Raw genomic sequence first — 21,621 nt, 5'->3', positions numbered from 1 at the left:
TCTCTGCTATCTAGCTACTTGCACGGTGCTTAGCAGTTATGAAATATCTGCCAGTGCAATATGAATATATGAATATGAATATTTAAGAGACAGTCAAAGAAGCTAATGAAGTCCTTGCATGGCAGTGATAACAAAGGGAAAGGAAGTGAGGTGAATGAACATGACTTAGTAAATTATTTGATATGAGGTCAGAGAGGAAGAAATCAAGGTTGAATCTTGGGTCCCAGCCTGGGACATCACATAGCAGATATTAGTAGTAACTAAAGCAAAGAAGGCAAGAAGAGCACTTTTCAGAGAAGATATATGGATTTGGTAGCAGAGACAATGCTTTTAAAGATCTTGCAGGACATTCAGGAGATGTCCAGAAGCAGCATGATTATGGACATCAGTAGTGTATTGAGGGCTGAGATAAATCTGGTACTCATTCTTTTGAGAAATAGTGTCCTAGCCTTTAATCAGATTACAGCTCAGAGGTAGAAGCAGACACGTACAAAATTAACTACATTACAGGGAAGGTACAAAGAAAACACAAGCAATTCTGCTTTGACAAGATTTCCCCCAGAGGTAACATCACAGCTGAAACAAAGGCAGAGAAGAAAAAGGACAGAGAAGGGGAAAGAATAATCATCCAGGTACAGGGAACAAACAGCATTGCAAAGGTTATCAAATGTAGTGAAGTAAAAATTTTTGTAGAAGAGTGAGCTCAGTTTGGCTGAGATACTAGGTGAGTTTGGGAAGAGCAGTGAGAAGATGAAGCTGGAGAGGCAGACTGGGGTCAGACCATGAAATGTATGGTTATGCCATTCTGGCTATTTGAATTTCAAGTTGTAGGCAATGGGAAGTCAGTTCACAACTTAGGAATTTAAATAGGGAAATGGCTTTTTATTGTTTTAAAAAGTGATAGAAATTTAACAACAAAAGATAATGACTCAGCAGAAAGAGACCAGAAGTAAAAATAAAAAGTTGCCACAATGATCTGACAGATAACAAGGGCCCTAACCCAAGACAGCAGTAGAGGGTAAAGATTTTGGAGTTCTGAGGCAGAGTGGTTAGAATTTGGTGACTGCTCATTTTCTACTTTGGTGTCATCATTAATGAATACAGATTTGTTTTTGAGAAAGTGCAGGATAAATGATTCCTTTTGGTACATGTTAAGTTTAAGGTTCTAGTAGAGGAATGAGGTACTCATCCACCAGCTCCTGGGGCATTGGTGGCTGACAGCTCTCACTAGAGTCCCTGTCTAAGAAATTACCTTTCAGGGAAGAGTGCTGGTGTGCCCAAGGGCATGCTCTCCTCCAGGGGAGACCACCTTATCAGAAGGGCTGTCCCACTCTAGAGTTCTTGTGGATTCAGCTGAGGTCACTGCTGCAACTGCATTTTAGTTCAACTTCTCGCTCTGCCCAATTCTGCTTCCCTTGCACACTTACTTATTCCTGATAAAATTCACCAATAAAACTCAAGCACACAATCTACGAAAGGTAGGTGATAATGCCCAGAAAGTACCTATATTTGATTCTGAGGGTCAACAGAGATGACATGGTTAGGTAAGAATTTTGGTGGACTAACTGGCACCTGGAAGACTGCTGAAACCATAGAAATAATTTTCCTATTTCCACATTTGGAAAGCACATAAGGCAAAAAGTCAACTGAAAAATGGGTCACCAGAGAACTCCTGTCTAAAGGGTGGACAAAAAAATATGTCATTAAAAGAGAAAGAAAGGTTAGTCAGTGAGGCAGAGGAATGAGAACAGAGCACCATCATTAAAGACCAGAAAGAGGAGGGTTTTATTAAGTGGTCAGTGTCAAATCTGACAGATTAAATAGAAAGAAAAATGAAAAGATGCCAATAAACCAGGCAGTTATGACCTCAATGGTGATCTCCGCCAGTGCATAAAGGAATGAACAGGAAACATGACAGAGAAAACACACACAGACTACTCTCTAAGAGCATGGGTGAAGGAAAGAGAGACAGCAAGCTTGACGAACTGACATAGTCAAGCGACAACCCTTTTCTTTCCAAGATGGAGGAAACCTAACTATGATCTAATTGAGTGGATAAAAGTCCATAGAGGAAACTGAAAAAATATACTAATGAGAACAGTGTTTCAATAGAGGAAGGTTCCAGAGAACACCAGAAAGAATGGGATCAAAAGCGTATGTGAAAGCATTAGCCTTCAAAGAAATAAAGGCATGCCTCCTTTGAAACAAAATTAAAAGCAGACAAGGAAAGGAAAATACTGTAGACCTCTGATGTCCAGTAAGGCAGCCACTAGCTACACATGGCTGTTGAGCACTTTCTGAAATGTGGCTAGTCTGAATTCAGGTGTGTTGTAAGCACACCAGATTTCAAACTTAGTTTAAAGAAATGTAAAAGATCTCACTGATAATTTTTCTATACTGGTTATATGTTGAAATAGATTTTTGTAGATTGGCTTTAACATTTGTTAATTCTAACTTTACCTGTTTCCTTTTACTTTTAAATATGTGGTTACAAGAAAATTTAAAATTAAGTATATGGCTTGCATTATACTTATTGAACAGCACTATAGATGTGTACCAAGTGATGATGTTACTTACTGTGGGAATACAAATCTTGCTTAAGGGGTTTCCATCCAGGAGATAGGATCCATTAAAGGTTACATATTCATCATAATACTGAGGTGCTTGAGGAATAACACTACACAATAATTTGCGTTTTTCTTCAATTTTTTTCCTTATGTGCAAGTATTCAAAATAAGGATTTGCTCTCTCTGAACTGTACGGTTGAATCTCATCTAGTTTCAGAGAATCTACAATGGCTGCCAGAGACTGCTGAGTTTTTTCTTTCGCTTGTAGTAAAGAGGGACTCACTTGCACAGGCTGAGGGACACGTGACACTTTCCTTTTCCGTGGATGGTGGATTTGAGGATCATCTTCTTCAGTTAATCTTATTCTTCCTCTAGGAGATGAGGATTCACTGTCTTTTTCTGATAATAGTGTACAGCTGGCAAGAATCTGCTTGCTTTGATTTGCCACTGTATTTGCTTTATTTCTAGTCATTCTTTGAGGGATCTGATGTTCATTTTTATCATCTTCAGCATTTTCTTCTAATTCTACTTTAACGAATTGACCATATTTATGTATTTCTTGTTGAGCTGACTGCTGTGAATGGTTTTCCAGATTTGATAAAATGCTTTGTTGAGATTCTTCATCATCCATGGAAAGCAAACACTTTTCACTTTCAGGACAATGTTTTGGATTATCTTGTTCATTCAAGTTTCCTTTTGGCATCCCTGCATTCATTTCACATAAATCAGAATCACACCTATTCAAGTGAGTTAAAACCAAACTCTCCAGTTTTTCTTTTTCATGAGAAATAACCTGAATATCAGTTGTGCTAATCTCAGCTTCATGGCCACTGGAAGACTTGTAAGTTAGTTTACTAAATGCATAATGTGTATTCAGCTGGGTAGAGGCATCACTTCCATTAAAGTCCTTTTCTAATGCTAACACAGGTAACGTATTAGCCTTCTCAAAGTTTGGCGATGCTTCGTGAATAGTGTTTTCAGAGTACACAGGGACAAAGGCATCTGTCTTTTGAACGTCTCCTAAAACAAAAGTATTTTCCGTATCTTTTGTAGATTCATTATCAGTATCTAAAACAGAACTGATAATTTGAACTGCATTTTTTTGTTGTAAAACACCTGGCTCTTGATTGGCAACATACGATAAAGACGTATGTTTAGAAACAGATTCAGCATCTGAAGGTGATTGGTTGGGGAAAGAGCAAGGTTGCTGTGAAGGCAGAAAGGATGCCGGATCCTGAGCACAAGAGTTTCCTGGAGGTTCGGTCTGGTGCAAAGATAAAAAATCGGCATTTTCTTTCAAAATTTGGTTTTCAGAATTACAAAAACCCTGAACAGAAGAATCTTGATCAGGTGTATTAGAATTTGGGCAGATAAAGTCTCTGGTGCTTAATGACTCCAGTCTATCAACAGGTATCTCCCAGGATTTATTCTGGATTACACCAACCTGATTAGATGGTTCTAAATGCACAGGACTGTCCATTATAGTGCCCATTAGAGCAGTACTCTTGATGGCATTTATATCTGCTGAAACGTATTTGCTGCTTATAGATCTAGTTGGAGAAGAATGTATGTTAGACACATTTGAAAGGTCTCTTGCAGGCACATTTGAGAATACTTCAGGTTTGGGAGAAAGACAAGTATCTCTTGGCACAGGTAATGAGCTACCTTGATTGCTTTCTTCTGATATTGTTTGGAATTGCTTTGTATGTTCACAAATGACAGATGGCATGCTACATCTTCGAACTTCTACAGTAGGTTTTCCCTCGCTTATAATTAACTTAACATCTTCTACAGAAGATGACCTGAGGTGGGATGCTGGAAGTCTGCTTGCATAAGGTGGTTTAATCCGCTCTGGCAGATCAGTCAGGGTGTCAAATTCCCTTTCGTGAAGGGCAGGAGATTTGGCAATTGGCAAAAAAGGTGACTGAGAAAAGGACATTTGGGATTCTGAGCCCTCTAGCATAAAATCAGAGTCATACTCAACTGGAGGCCTTGGGGTTGTCACTGTGGTATGACAGGAATCTTCGGAACTAGCAACAGAAATCATGGATACAGATCTGGAACTGAGACCTGGCTTTTCACTTTCTGATCTAGGAGACCTGTTTAAACTACTATCTGAAACAAAAGATGATTTCCCTAAATTCACTGTATTTTTGGTGTCAACAGATTGTGATCTGTTACTTACAATATCTTTAGATTGTTTCTCCTTGGTATAGGCATCAGTCAACTCTGAACTCTTTGATCTAGTAAGCTCTTTGTTTTTGGATTCAGCTAGTGTATGTTTTGTTTTTTCTTTATCTTTTACTTTAACTTCTGAACAGTTACGATTTCTCAACCTTTCTTTTTCTTTTTGCTTAATTTTTTCCTTATGTTTTTTGTGCCACTGTTCTATTTCTAGATCTTTAAGGCTTAGCATTCGTTCAAAACTTGTCTGCATTAAATCATCATTCACTAACCTCTTTTCTTTAGGTCGAGTATCTTTTGATGCTGGTGATGACTTAGGTTTAGGTTTATCTGCTTCAGATTTCAATTTGAGTAAACTACTCAGTTGAATTTTATCTTTATGTTTGTCTCGTTCTTTGTATCTATCTATATCTTTATCTTTTTTATCTTTTTCTTTTCCATCTGGAGTTCTCAAAGGTTCATCTTTTGTTTTTTCTTTAAGGGATAAGGATTTTTCATATTGTACTTTACTACTGTCTCCTATACTTGACTTTTTTTCTTCTTGTAAGTGTTTGGAGTTAGTTATATTTATACTTTCTTTATCTTTTGATTTTTCCTTTTTATCTACCTCCCTGTCTTTTTCTTTATTTTTGACTTTTTCTGATTTATTATATTCACTATTATCTGATTTATTTTTTTTCTCCAAGTGCTTTTCTTTACTTTCCATTAGATGCCTCTCTTTTTCAGTTTTTTCTTTGTCATGTTTCCTCTCCATCTTTTCTCTACTTTTCTCTCTGTCATCAGTTTTTTTAATAGTAATATTTTTTATCTTCTCACCTTCTCTATGGCATTTATCTGTGTGATGTGAATATAACTTGTCCTTTTCTTTTATTCTATCAACACAATCACTAAGATCTAATTTGTCTTTTTCTAACTTATGCTCATGTTTTACCTTCTTCTCTTTTTCGAAACTTTTTCTTTCAGCCTTTTCCACGTCCTTTTCTTTAATTTGAAATCGCTTCTCAGATTTTTCTTTACTTTCTTTGATATGCTTTTCTTGTTTTTCAATGTCTATTTCCTTTTCCACTGACTGCAGGCCTATAGATTCCTCACTAGTACTTAGACCCAAAGAACTGAATTCTGCTTCTTTATCTGTGGGTACGTTCTCTCTCTCTTCTTTTAGATCTTTTATTTTTTCTTCCCTAAAAGATTTGTCACTTTCTTTTTTAATCTTTTCTCGTTCTTCTTTAAAGGTCTTCTCTTTTGAGATATGCTTTTCCTTGATTGATTTATCATCTTTCATGTTTTTTTCCAATTTTGATTTTTTCCCTAAGGTTAGAGATTCATGTTCCATATTTACAAAGAGATCTTCATTTTCATCACTTTTAAAAAAATTCTCTTTCCAAAATTCTCTATCAAATTCTACACTCCTCTGCAGTTCTTTAACACCATCCTTATTTTTGTATTTTTCCTTTTCACCTTCAGTTTCTTTCTTATGCTTTTCTTTTTCCTTCTCTTTATGTTTCAGTTTATGTTTTTTTAATGTTTTACCCTCTTTGTCCATTTTTTTCAGTGTACAATCTGAATTTTCAAACGTTGGACTATGATCTTCATCCTTTATTTTGGCATTTGATTTTTCACCAAAGTCTAAGTGGAACTCTTTCTGATGTTTGTTTTTTTCCCTATGCTTACAAGATTTTACACTTGAACTTTCTGGCAAGAATTCAGGTTCTGTATTATCATAACGAACAAGATCAGGCTGTAATGACATTTCAGAACTTCCTGGTGATAAACATGTTTTAGTATGTTCTTGCTTTAGTGGTGTTGACTGTTTTTCACTCAATCCACAAGAATGTTTGGGAGATTTACCAGTGGAAATATGAAACAAATGTAAGGAAGCATCATCTTTTGGGCTAAAAGATTTTCTAAAATTCCCCTCCTCTCTGGTCTTTTCTGAACAATCTAGTGCAGTATTGACTGTCAAGTTTGTTACTCTGGTATTTTCTTTTCCTTCTTTTTCCTGTTTTAGCTCTTGGTTCTCTTTATTTTTATTCTGGTTTTTTAATTTCCTTTTAACTTTGCCTTTCTGTTTGTGTTCACTTGAAACTAAATGCTCTTTTTTGGTTTGTATATCAGAATTTGATGTTTCAGGCACAGAACATGAAGAAGAAATCTTTTTGTTCTGAAGAACTTCTTCATCAGAACTTTCAGTACTTGAATACAAAACTCTTGATGGCTTTTGTTTTTTACTTTTAAATGATTTAGGGTAGAAGGTTTTCTCCTGTTTTGCAAATAAACTATTCTTTTCTGCTTCAGATTCATTCTCTTTTCGTTGTTCTTTCCTAAGAATATGCCTATCATCAATCATCTTATTTATTTCTTCATCATCATCATCTTTGAATTCATACTCATCAAGGGCAGATGGGAGAGGTGCTTTACTGGGAAGTATTTGTTTACTATCACAGATGAGAGAGTCTTTCTCTGTTTCAGAGTCAATGTTTTCATCAACACTAGAAGGATTTACAGACTGAGCCTCTTCAGAATCTAGAATAAAAACAGAAAGTCTGAGGTTGGTCAAATCACAACTGTCAGAAAAATAAGACAATTTTTTTTTCTGAGAGAAAGATACAGCATATACAACAAATATTTCAAACAATTCAAAATAACTTCAAACTTATATATAAGAATGCTGCTATAATGTTGTAGAAGAGCTTTAGAAAATCTCCTTTATGATGAGATCCTTTTGAGAACTCTAAAAGCACACAGAATGTTAAAATCACAACACATAGTACAAAAATATAGTACTACAGTAAACAAAAGAATGCAGATTGCTCTTTGATATATTGATTTTTTTTTTTAAGTTGGAGTCTCACTCTGTCACCCAGACTGGAGTGCAGTGGCCGCTCCTGGCCACTGCAGCCTCAACCTCCTGGGCTCCATCGATCCTTCCGCCTCAGCCTTTCAAGTAGCTGAAACTATAGGCGCATGCTACCACGCCCAGCTAATTTTTGATTTATTGTAGTAGGAAGAGGTCTCACCAAGTTGCCCAGGTGGGTCTCGAACCCGCGGGCTCAGGCAATCCACTCATCTCGGCCTCCCAAAGCGCTGGGATTACAGGTTGAGCCACCGAGCCCGGCCTAATATACTGATTTATTTTCCATTGGACACATACTCAACAGTGGGACTGCTGTATCATATGGTAGCCATATTTGTAGGTTTGGGGGGGATTTCCTTGAGTTGGAGTCCAGGATGGAGTGTAACAGCATGTTCACAGCCATCCCAATGTCGACCTGCCAGGCTCCGGCAATCCTTCCGCCTCAGCCTTCCGAGTAGCCAGAACTACAGGGGCACACTACCACAGTGGCTAATGTTTTCATTTATTGTAGAGATGAGGTCTCATCAAGTTGCCCAGGATGGTCTTGAACCTGTGGGCTCAGGCAATCCCTTCACCTCAGTCTCCCAAACAGCTGAGATTACAGGCTTGCATCACTGCTTCTGGCCTCTATTTGTAGTTTTTAAAGGAATCTCCACATTGTTCTCCATAGTGGCTGTACTATTTACATTCCCACCAACAGTGCAGAAAGGTTTCCCATTCTCCACAACCTTGCCTGTATTCATTGTTGCCTGTCTTTTGCATAAAAGCCATTCTAACTGGGGTGAAAGAAAATCAGTATATTAAAGAGATGTCTGCACTCCCAAGTTTGCTGCAGCACTATTCACAATAGTCAAGCTATGGAATCAACCTAAGTATCCATCAACAGATGAATAAAGAAAGAAAACGTGGTACACATACACAATGGAATATTACTCAGGCATAAAAAGAACGAAATCCTGTCATTTGCAACATGACTGGAACTGGAGGACATTATATTACATGAAATAAGCCAGGCACAGAAAGACAAACGTGCTCTCATTTGTATGTGGGAGCTACAAATAAAAACTAAACTGGGAGTATAGAGTAGAATGATGGTTACCAAAGACTGGGAGGGGTAACAGGAAGTGGTGGGGGATAAAGAGGAGACGGTTAATGGGTACAAAAATATTAATTATATAGAAGGAATAAGATCTACTGTTCAGTAGCACAATAGGGCAACTATAGTTAATAACTTATCAAGTATTTCAAAATAATTGAAAGAGTGGAATTCCTAACACAAAGAAATGATCAAACGTTTGTGGTGATGGACACCCCAGTTAACCAGATTTGATCATTACACTTTGTATGCTTGTATCATATATCATATATATCCCATACATATATACAACTATTACATATCCATAGTAATTAAAAATCAAAAATTAAAAACACTGTAAAGCAAGAAGCAAATATTATATATATACACACACACACACAGAGAGAGCACAACCAGGGGCCTGGATACAGGGGAAACATTAGCTACTAAAATGTTAAGTATCCTTTTCCAGGGGAAGTGAGGACCAGTTGGAGGTCCAAACTTCAGCTGCATGCAGCCTACTTATGTAGTTAATCCTGACTTGTACCTCACATTTTTATAATAAAAACATGTTAAGTAAATTCTGCATATATGTACATTTTGTTCTGGAAGACATTTAACTTGAATAAGATTCTTTGATCCAAAACAGATGAAGAAACGGTTTAATTATGTAAACATCACATTGTTTTATGTGTTTCAGAATATTAGTAAAATTATTAGGGATCACACAATTCCCATTAAGGATAATAACTTAAAAAAAGATGAATGGTATTAATTCTATAAAAAAAAGTTGACTATTTAGAAAAAAAAATCAGAAAAATTAAAAAGAAACATAAACCCCAATTATATAACCAAGAGTTTAACAGATAAATTGAATATGCAATCTGAAAGAGCTGCTGCTCCCTTGTTTAGTTTGCTTATCTATAATTTAGATTTGATACTAATATTTGCTTTAGTACAATGGAAAAAATAATACTCAATTCCTACAAGTTTCAAGGACATCAAAATTCAGTTTTATGAAATTGCATCTAAGCTGTTACATAAGATAGTCAAAGTTGTGAGATTTTTTTTTCATTTTATCTTTTTGAATAAATATAATTTTTGTTCTTTCCAGGGTGGCATCTTTTCTTAGTTTAAATGTTATATATGGGGCCTTTAACTGAAAAGAAAACCCAGGACTCTAAGGGGAAAGAAAACTGAGGCCTGTGACCAAGGGGGAAAAATACTCCAAATTCATTACAATAATGATAATTAAACACTTCATTTGCTAATAATTTAATATTAAAATTACATATTTTAATGTTAATCATTCTCTGATGTAATCTAGTTCAATATTCTCTTCACCTGAAAACACTCAAATTCTAGGGGCATCTGTGAGTATCTACAATGTTCCCGGCACTGTATTAGCATCACTAAGAGATCCCAATCATTTTTTGACATTTGGTACCATTCTAAGACAGTATCATTAAGTGTCAGTGAGTGACACAGTTACTCTGACACATATGGCATAAAAAATAACATTTTTGGAATTATAACTGCTTGTACATATGTTAAAAATACATTTGCAGTTATCAACACTGCAATGCACAGTGTTAAATTGTAAAGCTTTATGTTGCCAAAAAGAACACTTACTTTGAGATCAGTATTTGTTTTGGTTCATGATTAAATGAACAAAAAAATGCACTTATACAACAGCTGCTGTTTTCTCTTGTTATCACCTTATTTATAATTTGGTCAAATAATTCATTTAAATAATATAACTATTTCTATCTATAGCTTTGTCACTTTAGATTATTAGTTTTACTAAAAACTGGGAAGTAGTTTTTCCTTTGTACGAAAGGGAACCCCCCAAGAACTGGAATAATCATTTGGAGGGAGGGCCCCCTGTAGTACACTTGGAATTTGCTCCTTGGGAGCAAACAGTCAATTAAAGTTTTCACCTACAAATATTGAGAAGGTTGCATCACGATTTGTGGAAGAAACGTCCTGAGTTGTAGTAAACAAGTGTCTGATTCTTCCACCATGACGATGCACCTGCTCACACATCACCAAGTGTTCGACAATTTTTGACCAAAAATGGCATGACCCCATACCCCCACCTTCTATTTACCTGATCTCACCCCAAGCGATTTTTTTTCTATTTCCCTGGATGAAAAAAGTCCTCAAAGGGAAATGTTTTGCTGATGTGGAAGAGGTGAAACAAAAATACAACAGAAGCACTAAAAGGCATCAAAATTGATGAGTTCAAAAACTGTTTTTAGCAGTGGAAAAAGCATTTCAATAGGTGTATTGCATCAAACAAGAGAGTACTTTGAAGGTGACTGAGGTTTAAACATGCAAGAATACATATTTAATAAACTCTGGGCTATTTTGGTTCTCCCTTCATATATCCCACAAAACCCTGATACAGTGTCCTATACTTAGAACAAGTCTTTGATAAATATTTATTATTGAGCTCTTCCAGGCACACAGTGCTAGGGACTTGGGGGGCAAGATGAAAAGAACACAGTCCACTGCCTCAGGAGGCAACTACACTCTTAACAGTTATCCAACCTGGTAAATGCTCAAACAGCAGTAGATAACTAGGTCCACAGGCACACAAAGGAAGGAATCTTCTTGGGAGAACTGAAGGAAGGTTTCTCAGACAAGTAGGACTCAGGTGAGGCATGAAGAATGTACAGGAATTTCAGGTAGGATTTAAGAGCATGACAGTAACTTAATATGATCAAGCAGCTCAAATTACAGCATCTATACCATTTCATATATGATTAAAACAGATTGTAATCATTTTGCATTATATTTTCAATACTATTTTAATGACTACATATTACATTGAGTTAATATGTAATTATTTAAACCAACTCTTCCACTAAGAGGACATTCAGGTTGCTCCCAGTTACTTTACACGTATTTAATAATGTAGAAAGAGTTTAGTACATACTACTACCTGGAAATGGGGAGCGGGGGGGAGAGGGAAAGACAGAGAGACAGAGGTACGCATGTGCACACACACAGAGAGGGGGAAGGAGAGGGGACAGGGACGACGAAAGGGGGAGGGAGAGGAAGGCGAGTGAGAGGAAGAGAGACACACAAGGGAAATACAACAAAATGGTATCTGTAGTTAATTCTGAGGAGAGAAATTGATGATTTTTATTTCTTCTTTAGGCCTTTCTGTACTTTCCACTTTCCTAGCATAACAGATATATTACTTTTATCCTTAGAAAAAATATTTTTTAAAAGTTCACTAATAGCTATAAAATGGTACCACTAGTTTGATTCTTGATTATTGGGATGACTTGTTTTCCATATGTTTGTATTTCCTTCTGAGTAACGTCACTTTACAATTTCTTCAGCCTATTTTCTTCTGGTCTTTTTACACCTATACATAACTTCAATTATATGCCTATATATAACTTCGATTATATTACATATATAGTCTTATGTATGTTTTGCTTAACTTTATATCACAATGCTCACCAGTTCTGAATATATATATTAAAGGTAACATGCAAACTCTCTTTTTAAAAAGTTATATATGTATACACTGAGAGATGCATGGTTCGTCATTTGTGCTCCTGATATATCACCTTGATACAATGCTTACTAATGCAGATATACCTTTTATTCTACTGGTTCAAAATATTACTACTTTTTTAAAAGGAAAGAATGTAAGTTCTAAAGTAAGTTAGTCTGAGAAGTTCCTACAAGTGAACAGCCCCCACCTGGCTTTGTATGCTGAGTCACACTGCCCATCAGGTTCGCCATTTGGCACACTGGTTTTTCAGTGCCATCTGCTATGAGCCTGTGGGTCTCAGTAAAGACCACTACCTACATGATGCTGTTTCACTTGCAGACCAGTCTAAAATCCTTTCCTTCTTAAGCAGCCCCATTTTTTTTTTAACTTTAACCATGTAGTAACATAGGTCAACTTAGTCCTGGATTCTAGGGGGCAAAAACTTTTCAAAAAGTGTTTATTCTACCTTTCTTGGCAGATGACTGCTATAGTAAGAAAATCACTTAAAATCTGCAGATCCTCAACTATCCGTAAGTCAGCCAGGCATGGTGGTTCACGCCTATAATTCCAACACTTTTGGGAGGCTGAGGCTTAGGACCAGGAGTTTGAGACCAGCCTGAGCAAAACAGCAAGACCCTGTCTCTACAAAAAAAAATAGAAAAATTAGCTGGGCATGGTGGTGCACATCTGTAGCTCCAGCTACTTGGGAGGCAAAGACAGGAGGACTGTTTGGACTCAGGGGTTCAAGGCTATAGTGAGTTGTGATCATGCCACTACACTCCAGCCTGGGTGACAGAATGAAACCCTGCCTCAAAAACAAAACAAATTTCTATAAGTCAAAAATGCTTACAGCTATCATAATACTAAGCTATTTTTCCAAAACTTTAAGCCTCTGTATCTAATCACTAAATCTGAACTTGAATTTAAAACATTTTATACTATTATTTCTGACCAAAATGCACTTTAAAAAATTTTAATGTTTATCATCTCAATTTATTCTCAACAAGTGTATATGGAAAACTAGGAAGGAAAATGAGGAAGAGAAAGGTTAAGCAAACTTTAAAACATGAACATTTTTATTAAAGCCTTTTTCTTCTCCATGAAAAAATAATAAATTAAGCTCCATTATATTATTTAGCAAACAAACATATATACATTTGAAAGTTGCTCTTACACATCTCAAGGCAATTTCAGATACCTTTAAGGCTGGAAACATTTAAGAAACAGTGAAAATGTTACTTGAGTTGTCTATTACCCTTAGGTTTGACTTTTTACTTACTGAGCCTACCATAAATTTCCATCTCTTCTATTTGGTATCCAAAGGAACAGATGTGACCAACGTAGGGCGGTAACAGTATATAAGGGAAACCCCTTCCTCAAAAATCTCTAAAAAGATAACAGGCAAAGAGGTTTTCACATCTGACATCTCTTCTCATGCTGACATTTGACAAAGTAATTACATTTCACGTGCTTAATGAAGAAACTCAACAGATGATGAAGTTTTTAAAATGTTTGAATGACATTAATGATTACACATTTTTAGAAAACGTAATTATTCTATTAGTGTTACATGGTGTCACATGTATTTTGGGAATGGGTGATGATCACATAAAACTAAACATACTATGACTTTAAATTTATTTAAAGAACGTATAGTCAAGTATTTCTTTCTCCTTTCTTCTGAAATTCAAATGACTAAGCTGGAACTTCCTGGACTCCTTTCAACTACCTTAAAATCAAGATTGAAAACATTCAACTCATTCCTTTTACTCATTACCATAACTGCTTCCTCTTGCTGTTTAAAGCCAGTATTCCTCACCTCTATAGCATAATAATCAAATCTGGTTACTTAAATTAAAAATCTCAAAGCCATTTTAAACTCTCAATTCTTAGATTTTCATATTCAACTGTTCAGTTTCACTCTCTGGACCATCTTTTCATCCCTTACAACTAACACTGTTTCAGCTCATGATTCTCATTATTTCTTGCCTAGATCAGTAATCACCTTAAACCACAACGTGACCACATGATAGATATTATGGTTCATCTCATCTGAGAGCTCCTCACCATAGGATAACATAAAAACCCCAAAGATGGTAAAGAGTTCTCATCTCCACTATTACAATGTTTTTCCCCAGCCTGCCCCCCTGCAACCTTTTTCTTTGAGTCAGGATCTCATTCTGCTACCCAGGCTAGAGTGTAATAGCAAGACCACGGCTCACCACAGCCTTTAACTCCAGAGCTCAGGTGATCCTTCAGACTCAGCCTTCCAAGTAGCTGAGACCATAGGTGCACACCACCATGCCTAGCTATTTTAAAAAAAAAAAAGTTTTTTTTTTGTAGAGATGAAGTCTTGCTATGTTGCCCAGGCTGGTCTTGAACTCCTGGGCTCAAGCAATCCTCCTGCCCTAGCTTCCCAAAGTGCTGGAATTACAGGCCTGAAGCCACAGCGCCTGGCTGTACAATTTTTTTTTTTTAAAAAGCTACTCAAGTAAAGCAATGGGAGTGGAGAAAGAACAAAGAAATCTGTAACTAGCTGTAATCAATTAGTAGTGCAACCCCGTTGCAGTAGGATCAGCCACTATCATTTATTAACCTCTATTATTTCCTGGGTAAATAATAATTATTCTTTACAACACCTATTATTATTCCCACTTAAGAGTCAAACAGAGCCATTAAGTAGCTTTCCAAGGTCACCTATTAAGATGCACTATTAAGAAACACAGCATCCCTAGGGTGTTTTTGTCTGACTTCATAGTATGCTCCCCATTACCTCCTCTCTTTCATTGTTTCTTGCTACATCAGCCACACTGGTACAGTCCTTACTTTTCCCTAAACTTCTATATCTATTTATGTGGGTCCTACTCTTTATTTCCAACTGCTTAACTAGGAGATATTTTAGATTAGCGGTCAGGGAGAGGAGCAGTTTTCATGAATTTATACATAGGCTAGTCTGAGTGCAATGAATGGTGTTTATTGTGTTAACTGATCACAATTAGTTACAGATTCCTTTGTTCCTCCACTCTCTCCACTCCCACTGCTTCACTTGATCAGCTTTAAAAAAACAAAAAAAATTTATATATAAGAAGGGTTTATATGTTGTAGGGAGGATGATGGGAAGGGAACTTATCTTGAGAGTATAATTGCACTGGAATTTACTTACATTATATGTTTACTTCAAGTGACTTCGAAGGAGATAAAATTAACCTCCCAGTCACCCTTGAAAACACCACTGGCTTAGAAGCATTCCAAAATGTGTGCCATCCTTTATTCCTGTCACCCTGATCACTGAGATATAGATGGTCAAGATATGCTGGTTTCCCAGAAGAGGCAAGAGGCCAAGGGAAGACTATCTACTTCACAAATCCTCAATGCCTTTAAATTCGCATGAACACACACACAGGATTTAGCCTCCTGTAAACTTATAAAAAGTATACTATTTTATTAATAGTACCTGCCTAAATAAGAAACATTTATGTTTTATAAAGGTAGCGTGGAGGACGAGAGGGGATGGGAGTGTGGTTACTGAGACATAAAAAGGCCTATTGAGGAACTTGGGGGTCTTTAGGGGTAAGGTACTGTCTAAACTATGGTAGTGGTGATTTTCTGCTTCTGTTTTCTGTATTATACAACAGATACTTCAAATATGAATCTATGTTGTATACTTAGGAATTTTCATAATGCTTAGCATATAGTAGGTGCTTAATGTTAAACGTACAAGCAGTGAGATTTAGAACTGTATTAGGATATCAAGAAATTAAGTGGGTGTGCATATGATAGGACAGGAGTAGTGCAGAAAAGAGATAAAAACATCAGATACAAATTTATCAACTATATAATTTTGTACAGTATCCAGATGGCAACTACTGCCTGGTTAATTCATTATTATCATCTCCTCTAAACTCAGCAATTTGAAGGAGCGGTAGACATTTCTTCCACATGCCAATACTTCCCATACTATCTGTCATGTGGAGCTGTTTGCTATCTGCTATTTGGTTTGCTTCACAAGTTACCCTTGGCTTTCATATAGCTTGTCCTTTCACACATTATGCACTGACATGCCTATCTTCCTACATGAGCTCCAGATTTTATACATCAGCTGTTGAACCTTTTTGCCAAACAAAAGTTTGTTTTATACAATGGCACCATTTTCAGAGAGTGGTGTTTGTTTACCTATTTGAATACATCTGTGTTTCATTTACATTTTATGGAAAAAAAAAAATTGCTGACACTAGTAATAATACAACTAAGATGAAGAGAACTGTTAGATTAAAAAGTGGTTAACTCTTTAGCCTCCTTCAGAAGCTTGCCAAAATGAACACTGTTCAATTGTGAAATAAAGGAAAATTAAAGAATCTACACACATACATTACTATAGAGAGGGAGACAGAGAGAGGGAAAGTAAGAGGGGAAGGGAGGGAGGGAGGGAAGAAGGGAGAGAGGGAGAGGGGAGGGGGGCCGGTCAACCTGTCAACATTATGATCTCCTGTACAACCCCCAGAAAAATATTCACGAGCAATTTTATCTTTCCAACATTGAAATCACTCTAGGTAAATGGAGAACATTTAAAATTAAGATAAAAAAACATTTCAAAATATTTGCTTTACATAAAACCATAGAGATACACAATAAGCAAAACACAGACTCTAGGAAAATTTACCAAGCAAATGATCCAGTTATTTCAACAGAAAGTGCAAGGGCGTTAGAAAAAAAGGAAGGGAATATCTATAGATTCAAAGCAACCCTATCATTTTAAGAGACAGATACTGAACTATTTTCCTGTAAAAGGGCTTTAAAATACAAAGTGGGGAAGAATGGAAAGGAGTAAAACAAGATTAACTATATGGTGGTAATTACTAAAACCTGGTACTAGGTTCTTAATACTATTTTTTAACTTTTGTAAATATTTGAAGTTTCCTATAACCAAAAAAGTAAAAACATTAATTTATGATTATATTTTAATCTATTTAAAATTTTTAATCTATATTTTAAATAATGAATACATTATGTAAGTACAGAATAAAACCCAAAAACCCTAAACGTGTGTGTGTGTGTGTGTATTATATTCAGGAAGTTTTTACAATTTTCTGAGTACAAAGTAAGGAGAAATGGAAGCAAATTTTCAGGAATACATTAGGTAAGAAAATAGACTGGGTGCGGTGGCTCACGCCTGTAAATCCCACAGCACTTAGTGAGGCTGAGGAGGCCAGAAGTTTGAGACCAGTCCGAGCAAGACAGTGAGACTTCATCTCTACAAAAATAAAAACAAAAATAAAAAAATTTGCCAGGTGTGGTGGCATTCACCTGTAGTCCTAGCTACCTGGGGGCTGAGGTGGATGGATCGCCTGAGCCCTGGAGGTTGAAGCTATAGTGAGTCAAGATCATGCCACTGCATTCCAGCTCAGGTCGACAGAGTGAGACTGACTTTAAAAACAAAACAAAAAAGGATTATATCACTGGGGTTAATGAAATAATGTAGTTAATGGTAGTTAATGGTAGGCTCTATGGCAAAAAGCAAACCAAGAAACACCACTGATTTATTTCATTTTCAGCATCTTTTTGTCCAACAGAAAGTGTTACATTAAAACAATGAAGAATTGAGTCATGGCACATTTCACCATATGTGTAATTAATTCAAATAAATGTGATCCTTTAGAATGAGGACAATGGAAACCATCAGTCTTCAAGTAAACAAATGGACCTACACAGATACAGACTTTTCATGAGCAGGGGTAGGGAGAGGCACAGAAAGGCAGTGTGGGAGAAAAGAAATAGAGTGAACCAAGAATCTGTTTTCTTCTAATATTTCATGTATTAGTGTTTGGTGAATTTTATACTTTTACACATAAAAGTACTAGACATAATTGACATTTGTCTGTACAAAATATTTTTTTAGCACTACTCAAAGAAGAGGAAGAGAAAATGGGAACAGAGAGAGGAAGAGGGGGCTGAGGGACACAATAATATAAACTGTTTAATTTGCTAATGGCAATTTAATACCATTATGTAATGATGACTTAACAACAGGGCCTCTACAACTAAATAAGTGGAAGAGAACTTTTCACTGAAAATAAACCTTGGTGAAAGGTTAAAATTAATACTGAATTTATGCAAGTCTACAAATTGTCTCATTCATATCTGTGTCCATCTTATATACCCAGAACGGTACTACATAATGTTAACAGTATTAATAATACATTTGTCTACGACCATAAAGTTAGTAAGCGGCAGAACTAGGCCTTCAAACACATTTCTCTGACTCCAAAGTTGATAATACAACCATCTTTATCTTCTGATGTTACTTCTGAGTACATAAAAGGCACTCAATATAGGCAAGATGAGTTGTACAAATGACCAAAAAAATTATGCCATACTTTGTGACCTTTCCATAAGCATTCAAATGAATGCCTTCCACTTCCATCTTTAGTTCATAATCAATTATACGAGAAAACAAGCCTGCCACAACAATCTAGGTTCCAGAATAAAGTATCATTTTAAATGAGATTTACTGTTATTAACTTACATAAGTATTTTGAACTAAAAAAAACTCAAAATGCTGTTAAACATACCCACCTGAGATTAAAGTTGAATTTCAAATACGAACTTGATATTTGTCTACTCTTTACTTGATTTTGAGATGTTCACATCTCAGATATAAATAACTCGATTTTCATAGCCCATAAAAATAACTCATGCATCACTATTAATACAGTTTATAAAGGAAAAAAAGCCATGCCTTGACTGCCTTAAGTGATTATAAACTAGTGGACTTAGAGTACACTTCCTATATTTATAATAGCATATACAAATGATATTTTAAAGAGTATAAGGCTGCAATATCATATAAAGCATATTTCATTCTTAATAAATGTCTGTGATAACTTTATTTCAGATTTTTACTAATTTAAAGCTAGTATTTATCAAGTGCTAATTCTGTGCCACTCAATATTCTATGTACATAAATATGTTAACTAATTTAGCCTTTACCACAACTTCATGAGGTATGTACTGTAATTCTTATTTTATAAACTTAAGCACACACAGTTCAACTAATATGCTCAAGATTAGACAGCCAGGGATCAAACTGAGATAGCTTAGACGTGCTAAAATCTGAGTTCTTATGATTAGCATAGCCATTTAAGAGAGTAGAAAAAAATTGTTTATAAATTGATGCCCAATGTCAACATTTCTACAATGTCAAAAGGTCTTTTTTGTGTAATATACTCAATCAGAATTAAGTATTCTTTTAACACGAGAAATAGAACTAAGAAAACATTATCTTTACATTTGGAATGGTGTTTGTTTTATGCCATTTTTATTCAGATGGGCTAGAGCATAAAAAGTGCTAAACGGCTAGGTTCGGTGGCTCAAGCCTGTAATCCCAGCACTTTGGGAAGCCAAAGCAAATGGATTGTCTGAGTTTGTGAATTTGAGACAAACCCGGGCAAATCGGCAAGACCTCACCTCTTCAATAAAAAAATAAAATAAAAAATTAGCCAGGCATGGTAGCGCATGCCCATACTTCTGGCTACTTGGAAGGCTGTGGCAGAAGGATCACCGGAGCCAGCAGATCAACACTGGGGTGTCCATGAGTGTGCCACCACACTCCAGCCTGCGTGACAGAGTGAGACTCCAATTCCAAAAGAAAAAAGGGCTAAGCTGTACTTTAGTGATCTCTACTTGTTTTTATTCATTTACGGTGAAATAACATTTGTTGTTCTTGTATTACATATGATTTTTCTTAAGTAACTTAGAAATAATAAACAGAACTTCTAAACTTCAGGCCTATCCTCCTGGCCCTTTCAAATTACCTGATCTACTACTGTCATTTTAGAAAGTGTGCTTATAGTCCTCAAGCAGTCCAAAATCATGCCTGCTTCATATTTAGCCCATGATAGCTTGTGCTCATACAGTTTATTTTCCATGAAGTTTTTTTCTTCATCAGGACAAAATGACTTCATATCATCAACAGTATGACACTGTGAACTCTCCCAGAATCTTATTCAAACAGTAAGTGTACAGGGAAACATTCTTAATAACATTCTTCCCAAGTTCTCCGAAATTCTGTTCTGAAATATACTAATTGCTCATTGCTGTCATTCTGGATTTTTCATCAAAATCCTGAGTTAGTGCTGGCACAATGGCACATGCCTGTCTTTGAGAGTCTGATGTGAATTTCTTAAGACTAGGAATTCCAGACTAGTCTGAGTGAGACACCATTCAAAAAAAAAAGGAAAGAAAAGAAAGAAGAAAAAGAATCCTGTGTTATTCTACATGCCTTTCTTTCATTTTTCTCTTTCTTTCATTCTTGCACTCCACCCCCCGTATTTTAGAGACAGGGTCCCACTCTGTTGCGCAGGCTGGAGTGCAGTGTTGCAATCATAGATCACTATAGCCTTAAACTCCCGGGGCTCAAGTGGTTCTACTACCTTATCCTTCCAAGTAGCTACCATACCCTGCTAATTTTTTACAATTTTTTGACAGAGAAGGGGAACTTGCTATGTTGAACAGGTTGGTCTTGAACTCCTGGTCTCCTCCTGCTCCAGTTTTTCACGGTGCTGGTTTTATGGGTGTGAGCCACCCATGCTCAGCCTCTTCATTCAGACTTGTAATTTTGTGCCACCAAAAGGTAATATATTTGAAAAATGTTTTTCAGAAAAAGAAATTATGTACAAGGATTTTTTCTTTAGCCCTTTCACCAAGTAATGGAATTTTAGGTTTAAAATAAATTCCTTTTAATTTAAAAATGTGTCAAGTCTTTCTTTAGTTAAAAGATTCTTTAATTAAAAAAAAATTTTTTTTCCTAACATTTGCTTTTTGTAAGGTGAATAATGTATGCCCTGGGTATTTTTTTAAACCATTTTTCTCCTGTTTCCAACATCTTTGTTTTCATTATGTTTCATATGTTGCCCTTCTCTTAGATCTCAAATTAAATCTTTAACGTGTCTAGTCTGTTCTTCTGTCCTTTGTAGAATATTTATTTTAGCAATATTATATATAAGTTTAGAATTCATACATATCTTGAATTCAAAAGACTTCTTGGTCTTTGATTACTTTTTTCAAAGCAACTTTTTGATATGGTTTGTGCACTAAATGCTCTCTCTAACCTCCAAAGAGGTTACCCCTAAGAACCTACCCCTCTAAGAACTTATGCCTTTGCTTTCTACATAATTTACACTGTCTAGGATCAACTATTCTGTTGGCCCTTATCTTCCATTTACTTGATTTATCTCAAATCTCTAGATTTCTTATTTTTAAAGGGAAAAACTCATTTTTTGTAGTTTGTGTGGAGAACCTTTCTGAGTGGCAGGCCTGTTAGCAGTGATCTGCAGTTCTCTCTAATTTTAGTCTTCCAGCTGAGTATGTTACCTATACAAGCTGGCTCTGAGTTTAAGTGACACTGTTACTTCACTGGGAGAAATGTTTC

The 21,621-nt window shown here is 36.0% G+C and overlaps 1 protein-coding gene across 1 annotated transcript in view; it reads right to left on the bottom strand.

The window, feature by feature from the left end:
- The window catches only part of ANKRD12 (ankyrin repeat domain 12), a gene marked incomplete at its 3' end in the record, with an annotated part of 133,411 nt that overhangs the window by 7,810 nt on the left and 103,980 nt on the right, over positions 1-21,621 (bottom strand). Inside the window, exon 9 of the mRNA XM_008056012.1 lies at positions 2,578-7,274. Within this exon, the coding sequence (XP_008054203.1) occupies positions 2,578-7,274 (4,697 nt within the window). The remainder of the gene's footprint in view (positions 1-2,577; positions 7,275-21,621) is intronic.

The sequence above is a fragment of the Carlito syrichta genome, unplaced genomic scaffold (genome assembly GCF_000164805.1).
Source record: "Carlito syrichta isolate Samal-C Ts95f unplaced genomic scaffold, Tarsius_syrichta-2.0.1 Scaffold302078, whole genome shotgun sequence".
NCBI classification, from domain to species: domain Eukaryota; kingdom Metazoa; phylum Chordata; class Mammalia; order Primates; family Tarsiidae; genus Carlito; species Carlito syrichta.
This window is presented reverse-complemented; position numbering and strand designations above follow the sequence as displayed.